The 21,216-nt window shown below is 41.7% G+C and overlaps 1 protein-coding gene and 1 pseudogene across 1 annotated transcript in view; one reads left to right on the plus strand and one right to left on the minus strand.

Moving 5' to 3' along the window:
- The window catches only part of PUS7 (pseudouridine synthase 7), a 60,265-nt gene that overhangs the window by 17,993 nt on the left and 21,056 nt on the right, over positions 1-21,216 (minus strand). The window contains exons 6-9 of the mRNA XM_053608602.1: positions 16,638-16,749; positions 14,174-14,251; positions 2,295-2,423; positions 1,389-1,514 (exon numbers count right to left, since the gene is read on the minus strand). Of these exons, the coding sequence (XP_053464577.1) occupies positions 1,389-1,514; positions 2,295-2,423; positions 14,174-14,251; positions 16,638-16,749 (445 nt within the window). The remainder of the gene's footprint in view (positions 1-1,388; positions 1,515-2,294; positions 2,424-14,173; positions 14,252-16,637; positions 16,750-21,216) is intronic.
- Positions 10,300-11,208, plus strand: LOC128598227 (ADP-ribosylation factor-like protein 4A; annotated as a pseudogene).

Genomic DNA, 21,216 nt, shown 5'->3' on the forward strand with positions numbered 1-21,216 from the left:
CCTCAATGAATCCCCAACAATAAAAAAAAAAATTTTTTTTTGATAGATTTATGGGTATGAGTGGTTTTTGGTTGCCTGGATGAATTGTATAGAGGTGATGTCTGGGTTTTTATTGTACCCATCACCCGAATATCACTGGGGTTTTTATTTGCATTTAGCACTACTTTGTACACCTCTGGAGAAATGTCTTTTCAAGTCCTTTGCCTGTCTTTGAATTGGTTTTCTTGGTTGTTGTAGTTCTTTATATATTTGAGATATAAGTTCTCGTCAATACATGATTTGCAGTATTTTCTCCCATTCTGTGTGTTTCTTTTTATTCTGTTGATAGTATCCTTGTTGCACAAACTTTTAAATTTTCATAATGTCCAACTTATCTATTTTTCTTTTGTTCACTGCCTGTGCTTTTGGTGTTATATCCAAGAAACCGTCAGCAAATCTTTGTTATCATGACATCTAATATTAGTCATGTTTTCTTTTGAGTCTTTATAGTTATTGGAAGGGCAGATCCTTGTTAAGAAGTTTAATGAACTTGTTAACAGAGATCATAAAATGTATCATCTTTGTTTTGCTACTCTCAGTTTCAATTATGGAACTACTTTTGGGTCACTTACTGTGCCATGACTGACCTGTTTAAAAAAAATAGAACCACTGGGGCTATCAAAGGTGGGAAAAAACTTACTTTTCAGGTCATATCCTTGTGAACTCTGATTTATTTTTTCCTTATACATGCATCATCTTAAAATAAGACAAAGTGGTTCATTTGCCCTAAACATGAGGGAACATAGAAGTCTTTAAAAACACTACCCACCACCAGGCGAGATGGCTCACGCCTCTAATCTTAGCACTCTGGGAGGTCGAGGTAGGTGAATGGCTTGAGCTCACGAGTTTGAGACTAGCTTGAGCAAAAGCAAGACCCCATCCCTACTAAAATAGAAAAACTGAGGCAAGAACATCGCTTGAGCCCAAGAGTTGGAGGTTGCTGTGAGCTCTGACGCCACGGCATTCTACCCAGGGCAACGGCTTGAGACTGTCTCAAATAACCCCATTAAAGCCCCCCAAAAGCCACTACTTGCAAAAAACTGCTTCCTTTTTGTGAGAGAGTTCTTAAAGTTAAGAAATTAAATATAGGCTGGGCATGGTGGCTCATGCCTGTAATCCTAGCACTATGGGAGGCTGAGGCAGGTGGACTGCTTGAGCTCAGGAGTTCAAGACCAGCCTGAACAAAAGCGAGACCCAGTCTCTACTAAAAATAGAAAAATTGAGGCAAGAGGATCACTTGAGCCCAAGAGTTGGAGGTTGCTATGAACTATGACCCCCACTGCACTCTACCCAGGGCGATAGCTTGAGATTCTGTCTCAAAAAAAAAAAAAAGAAAGTAAATACAAAACCTTCCAACTTGATATGTAGGGACAGCTGTAGTTCCAAATCTTTGCATTCCATAGTAATTAATAAATCCAATCTCTTTCAGAGAGTTCATAGCTTGTTGTACTTGGTCATCAGTTCCTGTTATATTTCTGCAGGGAAATATATAAAAAAAATTAGATTCAAACACATACAGGGATAGGTATCATAAATGACTATGGCTTAACTTGCATGTCTCTCCCTCCCAGCTTTTTCTTTATCTCTTGAGAGCACTTTGTTTTATTGAAAAAAAAAAAAAAATGTGGTAAAATATATGTAACATTAAATTTAGCATTTTTAGCTATTTTTAAGTGTATAATTCAGTGGCATTAAATACATTCGTAGGCTGAGCATGGTAGCACACACCTGTAGTTCCAGCTACTGAGGAGGCTAAGGTAGGAGGAACACTTGAGCCCAAGAGTTTAAGGTTACAATGAGCTATGATATCCTGTCTCAATCGATTGATAATTTTATAATGTTGTGCAACCTTTGCCACTATCTACTTCCTAAAATTTTTTTTACTTCCTAAACAGAAATTCCATACCCATCAAACAATAAATGTCCATTCCCCTTCCTGTCCCTTTCCCCAGAAACCTCTATTCTACTTTGTGTGTCCATGAGTTTGCCTATTTTACATACCTCATCTAAATGGAATAATAGGCTTTGCCTTTTAATATAATATTTGAAGGAGACTGTGTCTTCCCAAAGGTTGTGCTACATTTTTAGAGGGATGTGGTGTCAGTACAAACCTCCAGGAGCCAGGCCTTCCTCTGTCACCCCTTGCTGCCATTCCTGTCAGTACCAGCTAACCTGGACCTGTTAGCAACTGTCACAAACAGACTCAAGGTGAGCCAGACCCTTCCTGGTCTGCATTCCTATCTGTAGTACTTTACCTGAGAACAACAGTGAAGTGATTTCCTTGAAGCTCTCCCAATTTCAGAGGGTTTTTCTGATAGCTGAAATTTCCTAGCTTAAAATTCATCAAGCACTTATTCAGGTGGGCAAGTCTTTGTGCAGTTATTCTTTGGGAAAAAAAATAGAAAGAGGATCATGACCTATCAAGACACCTTACTACAGGAAACAAGACTACACTGCAGCTATGACCAACAGCAAAGAAAAGGCACCACAGCAGATGGGGTAGGATTCCTTCTTCAGCATAATGATATGTGCCCCTGTTGGAATGATACAACCTTGGCCACATCTTATATGCATAAAACCTCTTATAATTATATACTGATCAGTAACAGAATAATAATATCTGTGGAATCATCTACTTTTTGTTGGGAAAAGTGTGAGAAATAGGTTAGAGACAGAGTAAGTCTATATAACTATAAATAGCACCATTTAATGAAGGGTTAGTCATATTTTCGTCTATCAGAAAATACTGCAAACTCATTACAGAAAATTTGGAAAATAGAGAAAAGAGAAAGGAAAAAATTAACAGATTGAGGTAGGGCGCCAGCCACATACACTGGAGCTAGCAGGTTCAAATCCAGCCCGGGCCTACCGAACAACAATGGCAATTACAACAACAAAATAGCGGGGCATTGTGGCGGGCGCCTGTAATCCCAGCTACTTGGGAGACTAAGACAAGAGAATCGCTTGAGCCCAAGAGCCTGAGGTTGCTGTGAGCTGTGATGCCACAGCACTCTACCCAGGGTGACATAGTGAGACTCTGTCTCCAAAAAAAAAAAAAAAAAGAAAGAAAATTAACAGACTCATCTCCTGGGAGAAAAAAAAAAATCTACCCTTTTTCCTGACATTTAACTTTGTATTTCCTCCCATTATTTTTTTAATTTATTTTATTTTATTTTTTGAGACAGAGCCTCAAGCTGTCACCCTGGATAGAGTGCCGTGGCATCACAGCTCACAGCAACCTCCAACTCCTGGGCTCAAGCGATTCCCCTGCCTCCACGTCCCAAGTAGCTGGGACTACAGGCACCTGCCACAACGCCCGGCTATTTTTTGGTTGCAGCCGTCATTGTTGTTTGGTGGGCCCGGGCTGGATTCAAACCTGCCAGCTCAGGTGTATGTGCTTGGCACCTCAGACACTTGAGCCACAGGCACCAAGCCACCGTTATTTTTTTAAACACATCTTTACAGATATGTATAGCTAGAATCCTACCACATAAATCTGTATCCTACTGCTGTCATTTAATATAAATATTTCCTATGCCATTAAAAATTCCTTGGCTTCTTCATTAGATAATATTTGTAAAAACAGAGTACTGAAAAACCTCTGTCCTATCTCTATTCCCCAGCGTCCCTCCCATTGGCAGACAATAAGCTCCTGTATTTCCTTCTAAAAACATTTTTTTATATATAAATATATATGTATCTATTGTCTCCTCAATTTGGAGGGATTAATGTTTATATATACACAAACACACACACATCTACACAGAGAAAAATACACAAATCATAAATGTTCAGCTTGATGAATTTTCACAAAGTGAACACACCCATGTGACAAGGTCCTCCCTTTTAAGAAACAAATTTGATACATTATAAATTATTCAGTATCTTTTTTTTTCACTTAAAAAGCCATGTTAGAGATTTGCCTCATCCGTGCAGTATTTTTGAACCTGCCTTGTTCTTTTTTTATTTTTATTTTTAGCTGCCTTGTTCTCTGTACAGCTACAAGACAGTATGGCTGCTGTCTTGCATGGATATGATACCCTTTTTCTCTCTTTTTTTGAGACAGGGTCTTGCTCTGTTACCCAGGCTGAAGTGCAGCAGCTCTATGCAACCTCAAACTCCTAAGCTCAACCAATTTTCCTGTATCAGCTTCCTGAGTAGCTAGGACTATAGCACCATACCCAGATAATTTTCTTAGTTTTTTAATTCTTTTTTTTCTTTTTTTTTTTGTAGAGACAGAGTCTCACTTTATGGCCCTTGGTGGAGTGCCGTGGCCTCACACAGCTCACAGCAACCTCCAACTCCTGGGCTTAACTGATTCTCCTGCCTCAGCCTCCCGAGTAGCCGGGACCACAGGCACCCGCCACAACGCCCAGCCATTTTTTTGGTTGCAGTTTGGCCAGGGCCAGGCTTGAACCCGACACCCTCAGTATATGGGGCCGGCGCCCTACCGACTGAGCCACAGGCGCCGCCCAGTTTTTAAATTCTTTGTAGGGATGGGGGTCTCACTCTTGTTCAGGCTGGTTTTGAACTCCTGGCCTCAAGTCATCATCTTGACTTACTTTTCAAAGTGCTAGGATTATAGGTGTCAGTCACCACACCCAACCTTTTGTCTAAATGGTCCTTTTTAGTGGACATATAGATTGCTACCAATCTTTTGCTATTACAAACAATTCTATAGTGTGTGTGTTTCTTTGTACACCTATACAGGTGTATATTTGGGATAAATCCCTAAAGTGAAAAGGATATATTTGAAATCTTAACCCCCAGGCTGGGTGAGGTGGCTCACACCCATAATCCGAGCACTTGGGGAGTCCAAAGTGAAATGATCGCTACTGCCCCCCAGAGAGGTTATGTCAGTTTATGCTCACACCATTAATGTCTAGGCATCTACTGTTTCATCTCTGTATCTCTCTTTTCTAACCAACAGCACAGTGCAAACCTTTTTGAGGTTTGCCAGTCTGATGAGTTAAAATGAGATTTTTATCTTGGTGTTTATTTGCACATATCTTATTGTGGATAAGGTGAAACATTTCTTCATGTATTCTTTCTGTTCATGCTTGTTCATCCTGTTGCCTATTGTTTTATTTGGTTATTAAAATTTTTCTCTTTTTTCGGTGTAAAGGATCCAAAGTAAAAAAAAAAAAAATTATTCTGGGTGGCGCCTGTGGCTCAGTCGGTAGGGCGCCAGCCCGAGATGCCGAGGGTGGAGGGTTCAAACCCGGCCCTGGCCAAACTGCAACCAAAAAATAGCTGGGCGTTGTGGCGGGCGCCTGTAGTCCCAGCTACTCGGGAGGCTGGGGCAGGAGAATCGCCTAAGCCCAGGAGTTGGAGGTTGCTGTGAGCTGTGTGAGGCCACGGCACTCTACCGAGGGCCATAAAGTGAGACTCTCTCTACGAAAAAAAAAAAAATTATTCTGTTTTTACATAATAAGGATATCTAGCCTGTATCACACATTTTGCAAATACTACCTCCTATTGTCCCATTTTGTGAGTTTATTTCTAATATATATTTGAGACAGTCTCACTCAGTTGCTCTGGGGTTGAGAGTCATGGCATCACAGCTCACAGCAACCTCAAACTCTTAGGATCAAGCATTCTGTTATCTCAGTCCTTGGGGCCGCTGCAGATGCCTGAGGTTTGAGTCCAGGAGAATCCAGAACACCTCATAGGAGCCAGCCTGAATGCCGAAATCAGTGGTGGTGGCAGGGTTGGTGAGGTAGGCTGCGATTATGCATTGGGGACTAGAAGATCCGTCAGGCCCCAGGGACCCTCCTGGCTGGTCACGGGCCAAGCAGCCTCAGAAACTCCAGCCCTCCTGACATGCCTATGACCATCTTGGCCCAACACTGTAGAGAGGGAAGGGCTCCTCGGAGAGAGGAAAGGGCAGCCTTCACAGAGCAGAAAGCTGAGGGAGGGTGGTGCGATGTAGATGTTTACTAGGGGACTGTTAATCCTCCCCAGATGTGTCTCTCCCAGCCAAGAGTCAGCCACTTTCTCCACAGCTATTTTTCTGAAAATATGGGCCAACATTGTGGGTGTGCATTACCCATGGGAATGCATTATACATGGCAAAATATAGTAATATCAGTTTATCAGCTGATCTCATGGAATTATTCTTTGATTAAAAACTTCTCTGTACTTCCTGAACACAATCAATTCCCTGATGAATTATAAATCAGCCTGTTTATTTCCTGGTTCAATATATGCAGAAGCACTCTGACCAATTGTCCTGGAGGAAAAAAATCGTCAGGACCCCATTAGTTAATACAAAATACAGACAGCTCGCCAGAGAAGTCAGGAAATTGGCAAATCTTGTACTCCACTTCCCTGTATCCAAGGGCCAAACATAATCCAGGGACAATTTCAAACAGGGTTTGTGGGCCAGAATCAGTGGCCCACACCTATAAATCCTAATACTCTGGGAGGCCTAGGTGGGAGAGTTGCTGGAGTTTGGGAATTTGAGACCAGCCTAAGCAAGATTGAGATCCTGTCTCTACAAAAAAAGATAGAAAAATTAGCCAGCTGTGGTGGCATATCCTTGTAGTCCCAGCTACTCGGGAGACTGAAGCAGGAGTATTTCTTGAGTCTAACAGTTTGAGGCTGCAGTGAGCTAAGATCACGCCAGGATGACAGAGCAAGATTCTGTCTCAAAAACAAACAAACTCCAGAAAAACAACAAAACCCAAAAAAATCTCAGGGTCTGTGAAGTAGGCATAGTCCAGAAGTAGGCCAGAGGCTCAGAGTCACCAGGCCTTTGGCATCAGATATTTGGGGACAATGGAAGAACCCAAGGGCATGAACTAATCCAGTAATTGTACCCCAAGGGATTTAGAAGGCAGAGGGTAAAATATAAAATAGAAAGGTAGAACTCTTCTCTTGTTAGTAATTACTGCAATAGGAACTGAGAAAATAATTCAGAGTCAGGAGCCAAAAGGAATCAAATAGGCAATCTGACTGTCCTAGAGAGTATTCTGGAGACTGCTTCCTGATCGTGCCATGGAAGTATCTGACAGCTCTATCCTTCACTAAATTTTGAGATAACATTAACAACATACAATTTACCATTTTAACTGTTATAAAGTATACACTTCAGTGATTTTCAGCATATTCACAATGTTGTGAAACTGTCACCACAACCCAGTTCCAGGACATTTCCATCACCCGGATAGCTATTCAGTAGTCACTCTCCCATTCCCTCTCCCTGACGGCCCTGGCTGCCTTTAATTTACATTCTGCAAAGCCAGGTACAGTGGCTCACGCCTGTAATTCTAGCACTATGGGAGGCCAAGGTGGGTGGACTACCTGAGGTCACAGGTTCGAGACTAGCCTGAACAAGTGAAGAGACCCAGTCTCTAAAAAATAGCCAGGCATGCCTGGGTGCAGTAGCTCATGTCTGTAATCCTAGCACTTTGGAAAGCCAAGGCAGGTGGATTGCCTGAACTCACAGGCTCGAGACCAGCCTAAGTAAGAGCAAGATTCCATAGCTAAAAATAGCCTGGTGTTGTGGCAGTCACCTCTACTCCCAGCTACTTGGGAGGCTGAGGGAAGAGAATTGCTTAAGCCCAAGAATTTGAGGTTGCTATGAGCTATGATGCCACAGCACTCTACTGAGGGCGACAAAGATTGTCTCATTAAAAAAAAAAAAATTTATGTTCTGTCTCTATACATTTCTCTATTTTAGACATATCATATACATGGAATCATACAATATGTGGCTTGTTGTGCTTGACTTCTTAGTGCAATGATTTTAAGATTTATCCATGTGGTATTCTGTGTCTGTACTTCATTCCTTTTTATGCCTGAGATGATCTATTCTTGAATATACAATTGACATCTACTTCTGAATTACACCAGCAAAGCAGAAAGAAAAAATTATACTCAGTTCTTGTTAGTGCAGGTGCTACCTGAGAAAAGATGGAAGGAAGCTGATAATGTCTTCGTGACACTGTTCAGTTTTACTGTGATAATCCTAGATAAAAGTCTTTGCAAATTCATAGAAAATTCAGTGAAACTAGGGAATAAAAAAATCTTCCTTTTGGGCAGCACCTGTGGCTCAGTCGGTAAGACGCCGGCCCCATATACCGATGGTGGCGGGTTCAAACCCAGCCCTGGCTGAAATGCAACCAAAAAATAGCTGGGTGTTGTGGCGGGCGCCTGTAGTCCCAGCTACTCAGGAGGCTGAGGCAAGAGAATCACTTAAGCCCAGGAGTTGGAGTTGCTGTGAGCTATATGATGCCATGGCACTCTACCAAGGGCCATAAAGTGCAACTCTGTCTCTACAAAAAAAAAAAAAACAAAGCCAGGCAAATGCTGGCCTGAGCTCAGAAAGGAGACTGGCAGGAACAGGCAGGAAAAGAAACAAATCACTCTGAATAAGAAATGTTCTGCCTGAGATTCTGGTGAATCACTAAGTGGCTTTAGAGTTACATGAAGCTGCAAAGAAGCGGTGCTAGTGCTAGTCCCCGGGATCCATCAATCATTCAAATCCTCGTGCCACCAGTGTTTCTCCTGTTTGCTAGTTCTCATGGGAAAAGACCAATCAGCCTGGCCCCCAAGTATCCATTAGGCACGCTAAGGGTGGTAGCCTGTATCCGCAAGATAAGTACTATGCGCATTAAAGGGCCAACATTTAGGTGTCAACAGGAAGATAAAGAAGGCAGCAAAAGTCTATGAGGACAGAACATCATCCCGACCAAGTATGACACCTGCTGGCTGATCAAGAAAAGAGAAAGTCCTCAGTCTTTATTCAGGCTCTTCACATCATAAAACGCAAAATGAAATAATGAGATGGCATTTTTTGACCCTCAAATGAGCTAATGATTTCCACTCCCCTGAGCTGCCCAATCATAGCCCCTCATTGGGAAGGATTCTGAGGAACTAGAATAAAGGTAGTAACTGGTATCACCTTTCTGCAGGGCAATTAGGCTTTGCTATCAAAAACCATTAAAATTTCTGTGTTCTAACTTGTAGATGTGAAGTTGGTAATCCCACTACCAAGTTCACTTTAATGAAGTCATTAAAGGTGAGTGCCAAGACTTAGGTAAGAATATGTCTATCACGAACTTGTTTGTATACCAAGAAACGGGAAACAATGTATTGGTAAACATTCAAAAATAGAATAAGAGTTAATAAATTAAGATACAGCCATGTATTTAAATATATTTTGCTATGTAGTAACAGGGAATGAGGTACACTGTTTATTGTTCATGGAAAGAACACTTTAAATATTTTAGTATAAAAGACACAAAAAGTCCCTCAAAAAAATATATCAAATTGTGATTGAGGTAATCTCTGAGGGAGTACCATTATGGCAGAATTTTCATTTTCTTTCTTTTTAAAAAAATAATTGTTTTTTTGAGACAGTCTCACTTTTTTGCCCTCAGTAGAATGCCAAGGTGTCACAGCTCACAGCAACCTCCAGCTTTTGGGCTTAAGTGATTCTCTTGCCTCAGCCTCCCGAGTAGCTGAGACTACAGGTGCCTGCCACAACGCCCGGCTATTTTTTGCTGCAGTTTGGCTGGGGGTGGGTTGGAACCAGCCACCCTTGGTAAATGGGGCCAGCGCCCTACCCACTGAATTACAGGCGCCACCCTCAACTTACCTTTTTTATGAGGATAAAAATTCACTGGGCCTAAGAGAAATCACAGGGATTGATTACAATATTTGAGATACCAAAGAGAAGACAAAAACCTTCTGTTGTGTCCTATGTCTACAAAGACTGGGAAAGCCTAAGCCCTCAAATCCTCATCCTCCCCACCCCACATCATTTGTCTAAGCTCCTGCTGAGCCCACTGGCCCATCACCCACAGAGGGTATTTTTTATTTGTATGCTGTTTTAGAGTCCTCCACCTGTCCCTTCACCCTCAGCAGAAGACTCTACATTCTAGAAGTCACAGGGAGGAAAGGAAACCAGGCCATCAGGTAGGGGGAACACTATTACCGTCAAGTATCTTCTCCAGCTCTCTCAAACACATCAATATTTACACACCTCACCAGGAAAAGTGACAGAAGATGTTTTCACTTTGCTTTTATAACTATATCATGCCCCTATCCCAAGGTCAAGGAAGAAAAGGGAGAGCCGGAGCTGCCCTGAGAGCTAAGCAGAACCGACGCGGGGTCCTGCGCCCTGCGTAGAAGCACCCGCCAATGCTTTCTCTTTGGGACCCAGATGCTAATTTGGGAGAAGTCTTATAGCTGATCACCTAGGAAGAGAAGTTCTAAAGCAACAAGAAAGCATTTCAATTTGGGACACTAATTGCAGCTAGAAATGGGGAATGGACTGTCAGAGCAGACTTCTATCCTGTCCAGCTTGCCTTCATTTCAGTCCTTCCACATTGTTATTCTGGGTTTGGACTGTGCTGGAAAGACAACTGTTTTGTAGAGGCTGCAGTTCAATGAATTTGTAAATACTGTACCTACCAAAGGGTTTAACACTGAGAAAATTAAGGTAACCTTAGGAAATTCTAAAACAGTCACTTTTCACTTCTGGGATGTAGGTGGTCAGGAGAAATTAAGGTCACTGTGGAAGTCACATACCAGATGCACAGATGGCATTGTGTTTGTTGTGGACTCTGTTGATGTTGAAAGGATGGCAGCAGCCAAAATTGAACTTCAGAAAATAACTAGGATATCAGAAAATCAGGGAGTGCCTGTTGTTAACAAACAAGACTTGAGAAACTCGTTGTCTCTTTCAGAAATTGAGAAACTGTTAGCAATGGGTGAACTGAGTTCATCAACTCCTTGGCATTTGCAGCCTACCTGTGCAATCACAGGAGATGGACTAAAGGAAGGACTTGAGAAACTACATGATATGGTAATTAAAAGAAGAAAAATGCTGCGACAACAGAAAAAGAAAAATGAATATCAGCCTTTTATAGCTGTGGAGTAGGTTTTCTCTGGTTTGATTTTGACAAATCGAGGAGTGTCTACGGTCTGGTTTGCCTGTCTGCACTCCTGGATACTATCAAAGCTTTGTTTTGTTGAAGAATCAGATGTTCAACTCTGTTGCCTTGTGGAAGATGAGTAAATGCAATGCTTCTTAAAGTGGTCTTTTCTCCCTGACCTGCAAATCTTTTGGTACTACCATTTTGGGAAGCCAAACAAGGATAATAAATTGACCAGAACACAGTTGTGGAAATTTTACCTGAAGTTAGTGAAATAAAACTTCAGAGAGAAAAAAAGAAGAAAAGGGCTCAGCGTGCATAGCACAGTGGTTATAGCGTCAGCTACATACACCGCGGGTGGCGGGTTCGAACCTGACCCGGGCCAGTTAAACAACAGCTAAAAACAACTGCAACAAAAAAATAGCCAGGCATTGTGGTGGGAGCCTGTAGTCTAGCTACTTGAGAGGCTGAGGCAAGAGAATCAGTTAAGCCAAAAAGTTTGAAGTTGCTGTGAGCTGTGATGCCACAGCATGCTATAGAGGGCGACATACTGAGACTCTTGTCTCAAAAAGAAAACAAACAAAAAAAAACCAAAAAGGGCTAGAATGACCCAGAAGGATGCAACCACTACATCCTATCAGAAAAGTAGTGGGAACGAAGCCTGACTGTAGGGTACCACGAGGTAAAGAAGAGATACCACCTCAAATTCCTTATGAAAAGATAGGGAAATTACAAGTAACATATGCAGAGTACATTTAAGTAGAGACAGCAAACACAGACAACTTTATTTTTAACTGCAGAGTAACTGACGTTCAATAGACTACACATATTTAAAATGTGTAAGTTCTGACATGCGGTTAAGCCCATGAAACCATCCCCACATTCAACAAAATGAACGCACCTCCTAAAATTTCTTCCAGCTCTTACGTTATTTCTTTTTTTTTTTGAGATAGTATTATTATTGGTTTTTTTTTTTGAGACAGAGTTTCACTATGTGGCCCTGGGTAGAGTGCTGTGGCATTACAACTCACAGCAACCTCAAACTCTTGGGCTTAAGCGATTCTCTTGCCTCCACCTCCCAAGTAGCTGGGACTATAGGCACCTGCCACAATACCCGGCTATTTTTTGTTGTTGTTGCAGTTGCAGTTGTTATTGATGTTTAGCTGGCCTGGGGTGGGTTTGAACCCGCCACTCTTGGTGTACATGGCCAGTGCCATAACCACCGTGCTATGGGCGTGGAGCCCAGGGTATTATTTTGTTACCCTTGGTAGAGTGCTGTGGCGTCATCGTTCACAGCAACCTCAAACAACCTCAAGCAATTCTCTTGCCTCAGACTCCTGAGTAGCTGGGACTACAGGCTACCACAACACCCAGCTATTTTTTTTAGAGGCGGGGTCTTGCTCTGGCTCAGGCTGATAATGAACCTGTGAGCTCAGGCAATCTACACACCTCAACCTCCCAGAGTGCTAGGATTACAGGTGTGAGCCACTGCACCTGGCCCTCCCCTATGTTCTTTTTCTTTCCCACCACTCCTAACTTGTGGAGGTGCACTAAAAAGAAAACCTAAATTTCTTCACCACACAGTTATTATGTTCATCTTTCCCTTTTACCTTCACATGACCGACTGGGTTCAGACCCCTGTCCTCCCTCCCCTGAACATGGCAATGGTACTGCCATGCATCTTGTTTCATGCATCTTCCTCTGACTGCAACTCCCAATCCAGTCTCTTCACACAAGTGACCCTGTTTAGATTAGTTCAAGTCAAAGGTCCTCAATGTGACCTAAAGGACCCTGTAGGATCTGCGTCCTATCTCTCAAACCTTTTTCCTTGCTATGATTCTAAAAAACTAAAGTACATGCCAGGTATCAAATATATCGTCCAATGTCTTTTCATAAGCTGTTTTCTTGGTTTGGAATTAACGACCCTTCTAGCCACAGGAAATCCCTACTTATCCTTCCAGAATCTAGGCTGGTGGTTCCCAGTCAGGTGCAATTCTACCTCTCAGAGGATATTTGACATTTTCTGTTATCATAACAAGGAAGAGGGACTGTTACTGTTCTATAGTGGGTTGAGATTAGGGATGCTGCTAAAAATCCTGTAACACACAAGACGGTCCCCGCACAAACAATTTTCCAGCCCAAAAAAGTCAACAGTATAGAGGCTGATTAGCCCTGATCTAAATTAAAATTCAAGCTTCCTATTTTCTGTGAAAGTTTTCCTTGCTTGCCATCCACATCAAGTTCCTTGCCTACTGTCAGGCATACCCCTATTTTAGCATTTATCTCACCGTGGAATAAGTTCTAATTTACTTGTCTGTCTGCTCCATTAAATTATAATTGCATCTAAGGCAGAGACCATTGTTTTTTTCCTGTAGATCTCTGGTGAGTAACAGAAGAGCTCACACCCTGTTTTGTAATTAAAATTTAAATACCATACTTGTATTTAATAATGAATAAACAAAATAGAGAAAAAAGCACTTATACTCTTGGCTCTAATGCAAACATCCTTTAAAGTTACATAAATAATATATGTTTGATATAAAAATATTAGGAAACAGGCTCGGTGCCCATAGCTCAGTGGTTAGGGCACCAGCCACATACACTGAGGCTGCAAGGTTAGAACCTGGCCAGGGCTTGGTTGCAGTTGTTATTGATGTTTAGCTGGGGTAGGGTGGGTTTGAACCCACCACCCTTGGTGTACATGGCCAGCGCCATAACCACTGTGCTATGGGCAGCCCAGGGTATCATTTAATCGTCCTTGGTAGAGTGCTGTGGCATCATCATTCACAGCAACCTCAAACGACCTCAAGCAATTCTCTTGCCTCAGACTCCTGAGCAGCTGGGACTACAGGCACCTGCCACAACACCCAGCTCACACCTGTAATCCTAGCACTCTGGGAAGCCAAGGTGGGTGGATCACTTGGCCTACTGTGGGCCTTGTGGTGGGCACCTGTAGTCCCAGCTACTTGGGAGGCTGAGACAAGGGAATCACTTAAGCCCAAGAGTTTGAGGTTGCTGTGAGCTGTGACACCACAGCACTCTACTGAAGGTGACATAGTAAGATTGTCTCAAAAAAAAAAAAATTAGGCAATATAAGAATAAGGAAAGAAAACAGAAAAGTAATTTCTAAATAGGCTGAGGTACCATCTAAAGATGGAATAGATAAACCCACAAAGTAAATGTGAGAATTCTGAGAAGCAGTGCTAGTATTTTTACAGTACAAAGCATGTTATGCACTCTCTACTTACTTGAGAACAGCAATCTCTTGAACTGTGATAGCCCTTTTATCTTTGGTTCCCATGTAGGAGAATATATTTGGCTTGACTCTGGCAAGACAGAAATAAAATTATCTGATGTCGCATACCATAAGGAAATCTTATTTCTCACAATTTGAATTTCAAAATATTTATAAAGTATATTTATATATATATACTTAAAAACAAAACATAGCCTCAGTGCCCGTGGATCAGTAAGTAGGGCGCTGGTCACATACATCAAAGCTGGTGGGTTCGAGCTCAGTGCGGGCCTGCTAAATAACCATGACAACTGCAACCAAAAAAATAGCCAGGTGTTGTGGCAGGCTCCTGTAGTCCCAGCTACTTGGGACTGCTAAACAACCATGACAACTGCAACCAAAAAATAGCCGGGTGTTGTGGTAGGCACCTGTAGTCCCAGCTACTTGGGAGGCTGCAGCAAGAGAATCAGTTAAGCCCAAGAGTTTGAGGTTGCTATGAGCTGTGATGCCACAGCACTCTACGCAGGATGACATAGTGAGACTCTGTCTCAAAACAAAACAAAACAAAACAAAACAAACAAACAAACAAAACACAGTAAGAGAAGAATGAGGAGAAATAACTTTATGTACAAAATCAATCTAGGAAAACAGAAACCAATATGTAAGCTAGAAAAGTAAATGATAGCTGGGCATACTCCTAGCTACTCAAGAGGCTCAGGTGAGAGGATTGCAGGAGCCCAGTAGTTCAGTTCAAGGCCAACCTGGGCAAGACAGGGAGATCATAACCATTAAAAAAAAAGTAAGTGATTCCTGAACAATTTATTTTTGTAGTGCCTTAGAACGTCTGTAGCTATTAGTAAATGACAAACGTTGTTCCAAGACATGGCTAACCAGCAACAGAAAGGAAATAATGTACTTCCTCTTCCTCATGTGCAATTTACTAGATTACATAAAACTATGGCCGGGTGTGGTGGCTCACACCTGTAATCCTAGCACTCTGGGAGGCCAAGGTAGGTGGATCACCTGAGCTCCGGAGTTCGAGACCAGCTTGAGCACGTATGAGACGCCATCTCTATGAAAAATACAAAAACTAGCTGGGTGTTGTAGCAGTCCCCTGTAGTCCCAGCTACTCAGGAGGCTGAGGCAAGAGAAGTTAGGTTGAGCCCAAGAGTTTGAGGTTGCTGTGAGCTACGACAATGCCATGGTACTCTACTCAGGGCAACAGAGTAAAAATCTGCTCCCTCATCCCTAAGAAAGATTATATAAAACTAAGAAAAAAAAGTGTATTCTAGGGATATAATGTACCACTTTGAAAATTTTTTATCTTCAATTTTTAAAAATTTAGTAATAGTGTATGAATTTCCCTTAAATGAAACTACTGCTTTGTACAAAAACCCAAATGCTGAAACAGTGATCTGAACAGTTTTGAAATGAAGATATAAGTTACCTAGTTAACTAAGAGAGATTTTATAAACTTAACTGCTTTTCCTTATGAAAAGGAAATGAAAAATAGTATGGGTTTTTTGAATCTGGGCAATCCTCAGATCTCAGAGGAACTTCTTCCCCTACCCTCTATTCCCCTGTCAGGAACTGTCTATTCTCTTTGGCTCAAGTACAGACCTGGTACCACAGACACTCTCACCAGGGAGCTAATAAATGGAGTAAAATAAATGTTGCTTAATTGGATACTGTGTGTTATGGGCTTGACTCTCTCTCCCAAAATTTGTATGTTGAAGCTCTGCCCTTGGTACCTCAGAATGTGACTGTATTTTGAGATAGGGCCTTTAAAGAAGTGGTTAAGTTAAAATAAGGTCTTTAGAGCAGGCTCTAATTCAATCTGACTGGTGTCCTCTAAGAAGAGATTAGGACGCACAGAAGAAAGGACACAGCGAGCAGGCAGCCACCTGCAAGCCAAGGAGAGAGGCCTCAAAAAAACCCCAAACCTGTGGACACCTTGATGTTGGAACTTCTAGCCCAAGAAATAGCAGTAAGTTAACTTCTGTTGTTTAAGCCACCCGTTCTACAGCTTGTGGTGTTACGGTGGTCCTAGCCAACTAATATACTGTGTTACCATATTTAAACTGAGCTAAATATATAGTAAAGTAAATTTCCACAGCATATGAATTTGTAACCATTTTTGTTTTTTAAAAAAGCTTCGGCTCCTAGCCCGCTCTCAGAGATCCAATATCTGCTATATTTACATTCCTATGAGAAAATCTGACTTGTCTCAGGTTTTTCCATTTTATCAGCTTCCAGGAATTGAGAGCTCCAATTTAGTAAAGCCAACTGTGAAATATTTACCAATAAAAATTTTCATCCTGAACTACTGGCAATATATACGGGGATCAAAGAAAACTAATTCACCAATAGCCTAAGATAACTACCACTGGGAAGCATGCTCACTATCTGTGATCTGTGCCCCTGCTCCTTTTTCCCTGTAGCATGATTTTTTGTGTGCTTAAGGACAAGATACTAACCTTAAATATTTGGAGAGTACATTAATAGCATCCATGGTGTCTTTGTTTTCCTTGTACAGTACAAAGTGGCAGTAACTTCCCCTAGATTTTGGCCAAGAATGTTTTCTTGGATCTTAAAAAACAAAAAATGAAACATTATAAATACAATAAAAGTTCCCTGGGATTTTTTTTCTGAAACCCTCTCAGAGCTTATTTTTTACTGTAGAGCTTTTCAGTGAGAAATCAGATGTAGTCTGACAGGAAATACAGGATAAGTGGTTATAGCTATGGGGACTACAAGCATTAAACCTATAATTGGACACTTGACATTTTCTGTCTATATCTAAAATCAAAAGCTAAAATGCAAGTGGTATGAAAAGTGACTCAGACTAACCAGCAATCTTCACACAGGAGGGCATGGAGGAGGCCACAGTACTCATCCAACAGGTGGGCTAATTAGCTCTCTGGGACACATGCAGTCCAGAAAGAAACTGCAAATAGCTGGGAATCTAGGAAGCTTGCTTTATATCCACAGTGAGGTGTTCACGCATATGCAGGTTGGATGCCTTATGGTGGTGGTGATGGCATGTTGGGTAAAGCTTGTGAGAAATTGCCTCAGTGACAAGATTAGATTTTTCCAAAGGCGATTTCCAAAACAAAGTTTAGCTAATGTCTACTTGACTGAGGGAGAGTAGCTGGCATTCAAGACCTGAGTGTTACTCCAAGGGGAAAGAAAATTTTAAAAATTAAGCCAGGTTAAACATTAACTTCAGAGCCAGTGTTACTTCAATTGTTCAACTCTTCTGGAGACTGACAAACATTGTATGACCTTGGATGTCTTAATTTTAAAAAATGCTCTTTTAACCGAACATTTCAATTATATTACAATTTAGAAACATATTTAAACAATGTAAGATTTAGTTTTAAGCTGCTCAAAGATTGTTTTGAAAAATACTTTTGACAAAAATATGTAAGCCAAAACTGCACTCTATAAATACTGTACAATAATATTCATGAGTATGACATGGAACTATAGTTATTATGCGAACATGTCTAGTTCATTGATTACTGTTAATTCCATAAAAGAAAAACTATGAAAAAAGATTTCATACAATCTCTAGAAAGAGTCCCCTTCCTTTAAAAATATTCCTTGTCCCTACAATAGTCCTCTTGCATCGACTCATGAGTCCTTTATCGTCAGAGGCTTAAGATATTTCTGGCACGGAAGTTACTTGGATACTTGGCTTTTTCAAGGTAAAACCACTGCTTAACAGGTTAGTGATTAAAACTACAATGTGAAGAAAAGAATCAATTATCTATCTTAGAAAACTGCCACAGCATACATGCCTAGTGGATCACATTTCCGTCCCGATTAATATGTGAGTCTTTTCTGTTCAAAACAGAAGAGAATTACAAGTACTTCTTGGTGTGACTTCCTCACAGTATCTTTATGAAATTGTTGAGTAGGAATAACCATTTCAGTTTTCCTTCTGGCTCACTATCAATTAAGCAAAGTTGTGTATACTTAGCACTTGTGATAAAGATCACTGGCATTTCACTTTCTCTACCTGAAACGCCAAGCCCTCTTACCTGCTGCAGTTCTGACCTCTGTCCAAATGCACAGCATGAAGAGCACAAGAGAGCAATGTTTAATTTATAACCTTAAAGTGCTTTAGAGGTGAACATGCAAATGATGGCATGGTAAGTTTGTACCGAGGACTTCTACAGCACCTGGTAGTTGCAGTGGGTTAACAACCACTCAAGACATAAACAATGGAATGTTGTGGAGGTAAACAGTGACAAGGAGAAAACTCACCTACCGGTACAGCCTCCCTGCCTCAATCCCTTCGCAATAGGCATGTCAGTTCATCCTCCACGCTGCAATGTCTGTACCCATGGGATGTAGCAAGAGGTTTAAGACTAAACACCAATTGCTTTCCCATCCAGAGATTTGTTTTCTTCAGTATAGGAGGACGTTGACCAAAATGCTGTTTGTGATTATGTTTTGGTGATGAGATTGTATTTACTACTTTACTGTGTGTTTTTCTAAGTTTCATGAGTTTTCCTGCATTGAAATTATAAAGATTTTTTTTTTTTTTTTGTTGAGACAGGGTCCCACCCTATGCCCCTGAGCAGAGTGCAGTGGGCGTGGTAGCTCACCACAACCTCAGACTCGGGCTGCGGGCACCCCGCTGCCTCAGCCTCCGGAAGCCGCTGGGATTACAGGCGCTCGCCGCGGCGCCCGGCTGGGTTTTTCCATTTTTTTCACGAGTCGGGGTCTCACTGTCGCTCAGGTGAGTCACGAACTCCTGAGCTCAAGCGATTCTCCCTCCTCAGCCTCCCACAGTGCTGGGATTACAGGCGTGAGCCACCGCGCCCGGCAATTATAAAGATTTTTTTAGTTGAAAAATGTTGAATGATTATTACAGAAAACAGTTACCTAAGTTCTTTTCTTTTTTTATTTCTTTTTTTTTTTTTTTGTAGAGACAGAGTCTCACTTTATGGCCCTCAGTAGAGTGCCGTGGCCTCACACAGCTCACAGCAACCTCCAACTCCAGGGCTTAAGTGATTCTCTTGCCACAGCCTCCCGAGTAGCTGGGACTACAGGCGCCCGCCACAACGCCCGGCTATTTTTTGGTTTCAGTTTGGCCGGGGCCGGGTTTGAACTCGTCACCCTCGGTATATGGGGCCAGCGCCTTACCGACTGAGCCACAGGTGCCGCCCCAGTTACCTAAGTTCTTTATAGAGTTAAGGAAATTTGAGAGATGATTTAAGAAAATTATCCATGAGTACGGTGTTTTGACTTTGTTTTTTATCACTTATAAACTATCTGTACATAAGAGACATTTTTTAGATAAACTGGACATGCAATGGTTTTACATATTAAGAAATTATTATTGATTTTGTTGAATGTGATAATAGTCTGGGTTTGTTTTTTTTTTAATTTTTTGAAGACAGAGTCTCACTTTGCTGTCCTTGGTAGAGTGCCACAGCAACCTTAAATTCTTCAGCTCAAGCAATCCTCTTGGCTCAGCCTTCCAAGTAGCTGGCGCCTGCCACAACACCCAGCTACTTTTTAGAGATAGGGTCTCACTCTACCTCAGGCTGGTCTTGAACTCCTAAGTCAAGCAATCCACCCGCCTTAGCCTCCCAAAGTGCTGGGATTACAGGCATGAGCCACCAAGCCTGGTATAGTCTGGGGTTTTGGTCTTCATCTGGTAAATATATACTGAAGTATTTAACAGCGAAATGATTTATTACATAGAATTTGTTTTTAAAATGCCCCGGGCGGCGCCTGTGGCTCAGTCGGTAGGGCACCGGCCCCATATACCGAGGGTGGCGGGTTCAAACCCAGCCCCGGCCAAACTGCAACCAAAAAATAGCCGGGCGTTGTGGCGGCCGCCTGTAGTCCCAGCTACTGGGGAGGCTGAGGCAAGAGAATCGCTTAAGCCCAGGAGCTGGAGGTTGCTGTGAGCTGTGTGAGGCCACGGCACTCTACCGAGGGCCATAAAGTGAGACTCTGTCTCTACAAAAAATAAAAATAAAAAATGCAGTTAAAAAAAATATAATAAAAAAAAATAAAATAAAATGCCCCAGTAAGACCAGGTGCTGTGGCTCATGCTTGTAATCCTAACACTCTGGGAGGCCATGGCAGGTAGATTGCTTGAGATCAGGAGGTGCTGTGGCTCATGCTTGTAATCCTAACACTCTGGGAGGCCATGGCAGGTAGATTGCTTGAGATCAGGAGTTTGAGACCAGCCTGAACAAGAGTGAGACTCCATCTCTAAAAACAGCTGGGTATTGTGGTGGGGACTTGTAGTTCCAACTACTCAGGAGGCTGAGGCAAGAGGATTGCTTGAGGCCAAGAATTTCAGGTTGCTGTAAGCTCTGACACCATGACACTCTACCTGGGGCAACAGAGTGAGACTGTCTCAAACAAACAAACAAACAAACCCCAATAAGAAAATTTAAGTCGGAAGGATGATGAAACAAAAATCAACAGAATGAAGACAATCTTGAAGATGGTTTATGGGTAAAGTTTCCATATACTACTTCCTCTATTTGTATGCCCATTTGAAAATGTCCATAATTAAAGTTTTTAAAAACCCATGATAAGAGTTGATGAAGTATAGCTACATTTTTTTCTTAACAACGCCTTCAGTGCATTCACAACTAAGTATAATGGCAAGAAATAAATGAGGCCACAAGAAAATTAAATGCTGTTACACCTTAACAGAAACCATGACAACTAAGTATGAATTTGGGCTTGCAAACATGCATCTTCTATGAGCAAATCCAAGCCCTGAGCATGCCACAATCATCTCCTCTGCAAATAACAAGATACAAGTATGGATTCTTTTTCTAAGTGCACTCAGTATACAAAATAGTAAGCAAATGCACTGACTGGGAATATTCCGAATAACAGAAAATCAGTGAGTCTCAATTTATTTTGGGCAATTTGTTAGATTTTATAAAACTCCCATCCCTAAGCAGCATATACTTAGCTTAACAATTTAAGTGAATTTAAAATAACTTGCAGCGCCTGTGGCTCAAAGGAGTAGGGCGCCGGCCTTATACGCCAGAGGTGGTCGGTTCAAAC

Source organism: Nycticebus coucang, chromosome 11 (genome assembly GCF_027406575.1).
Source record: "Nycticebus coucang isolate mNycCou1 chromosome 11, mNycCou1.pri, whole genome shotgun sequence".
Taxonomy (NCBI): Eukaryota; Metazoa; Chordata; class Mammalia; order Primates; family Lorisidae; genus Nycticebus; species Nycticebus coucang.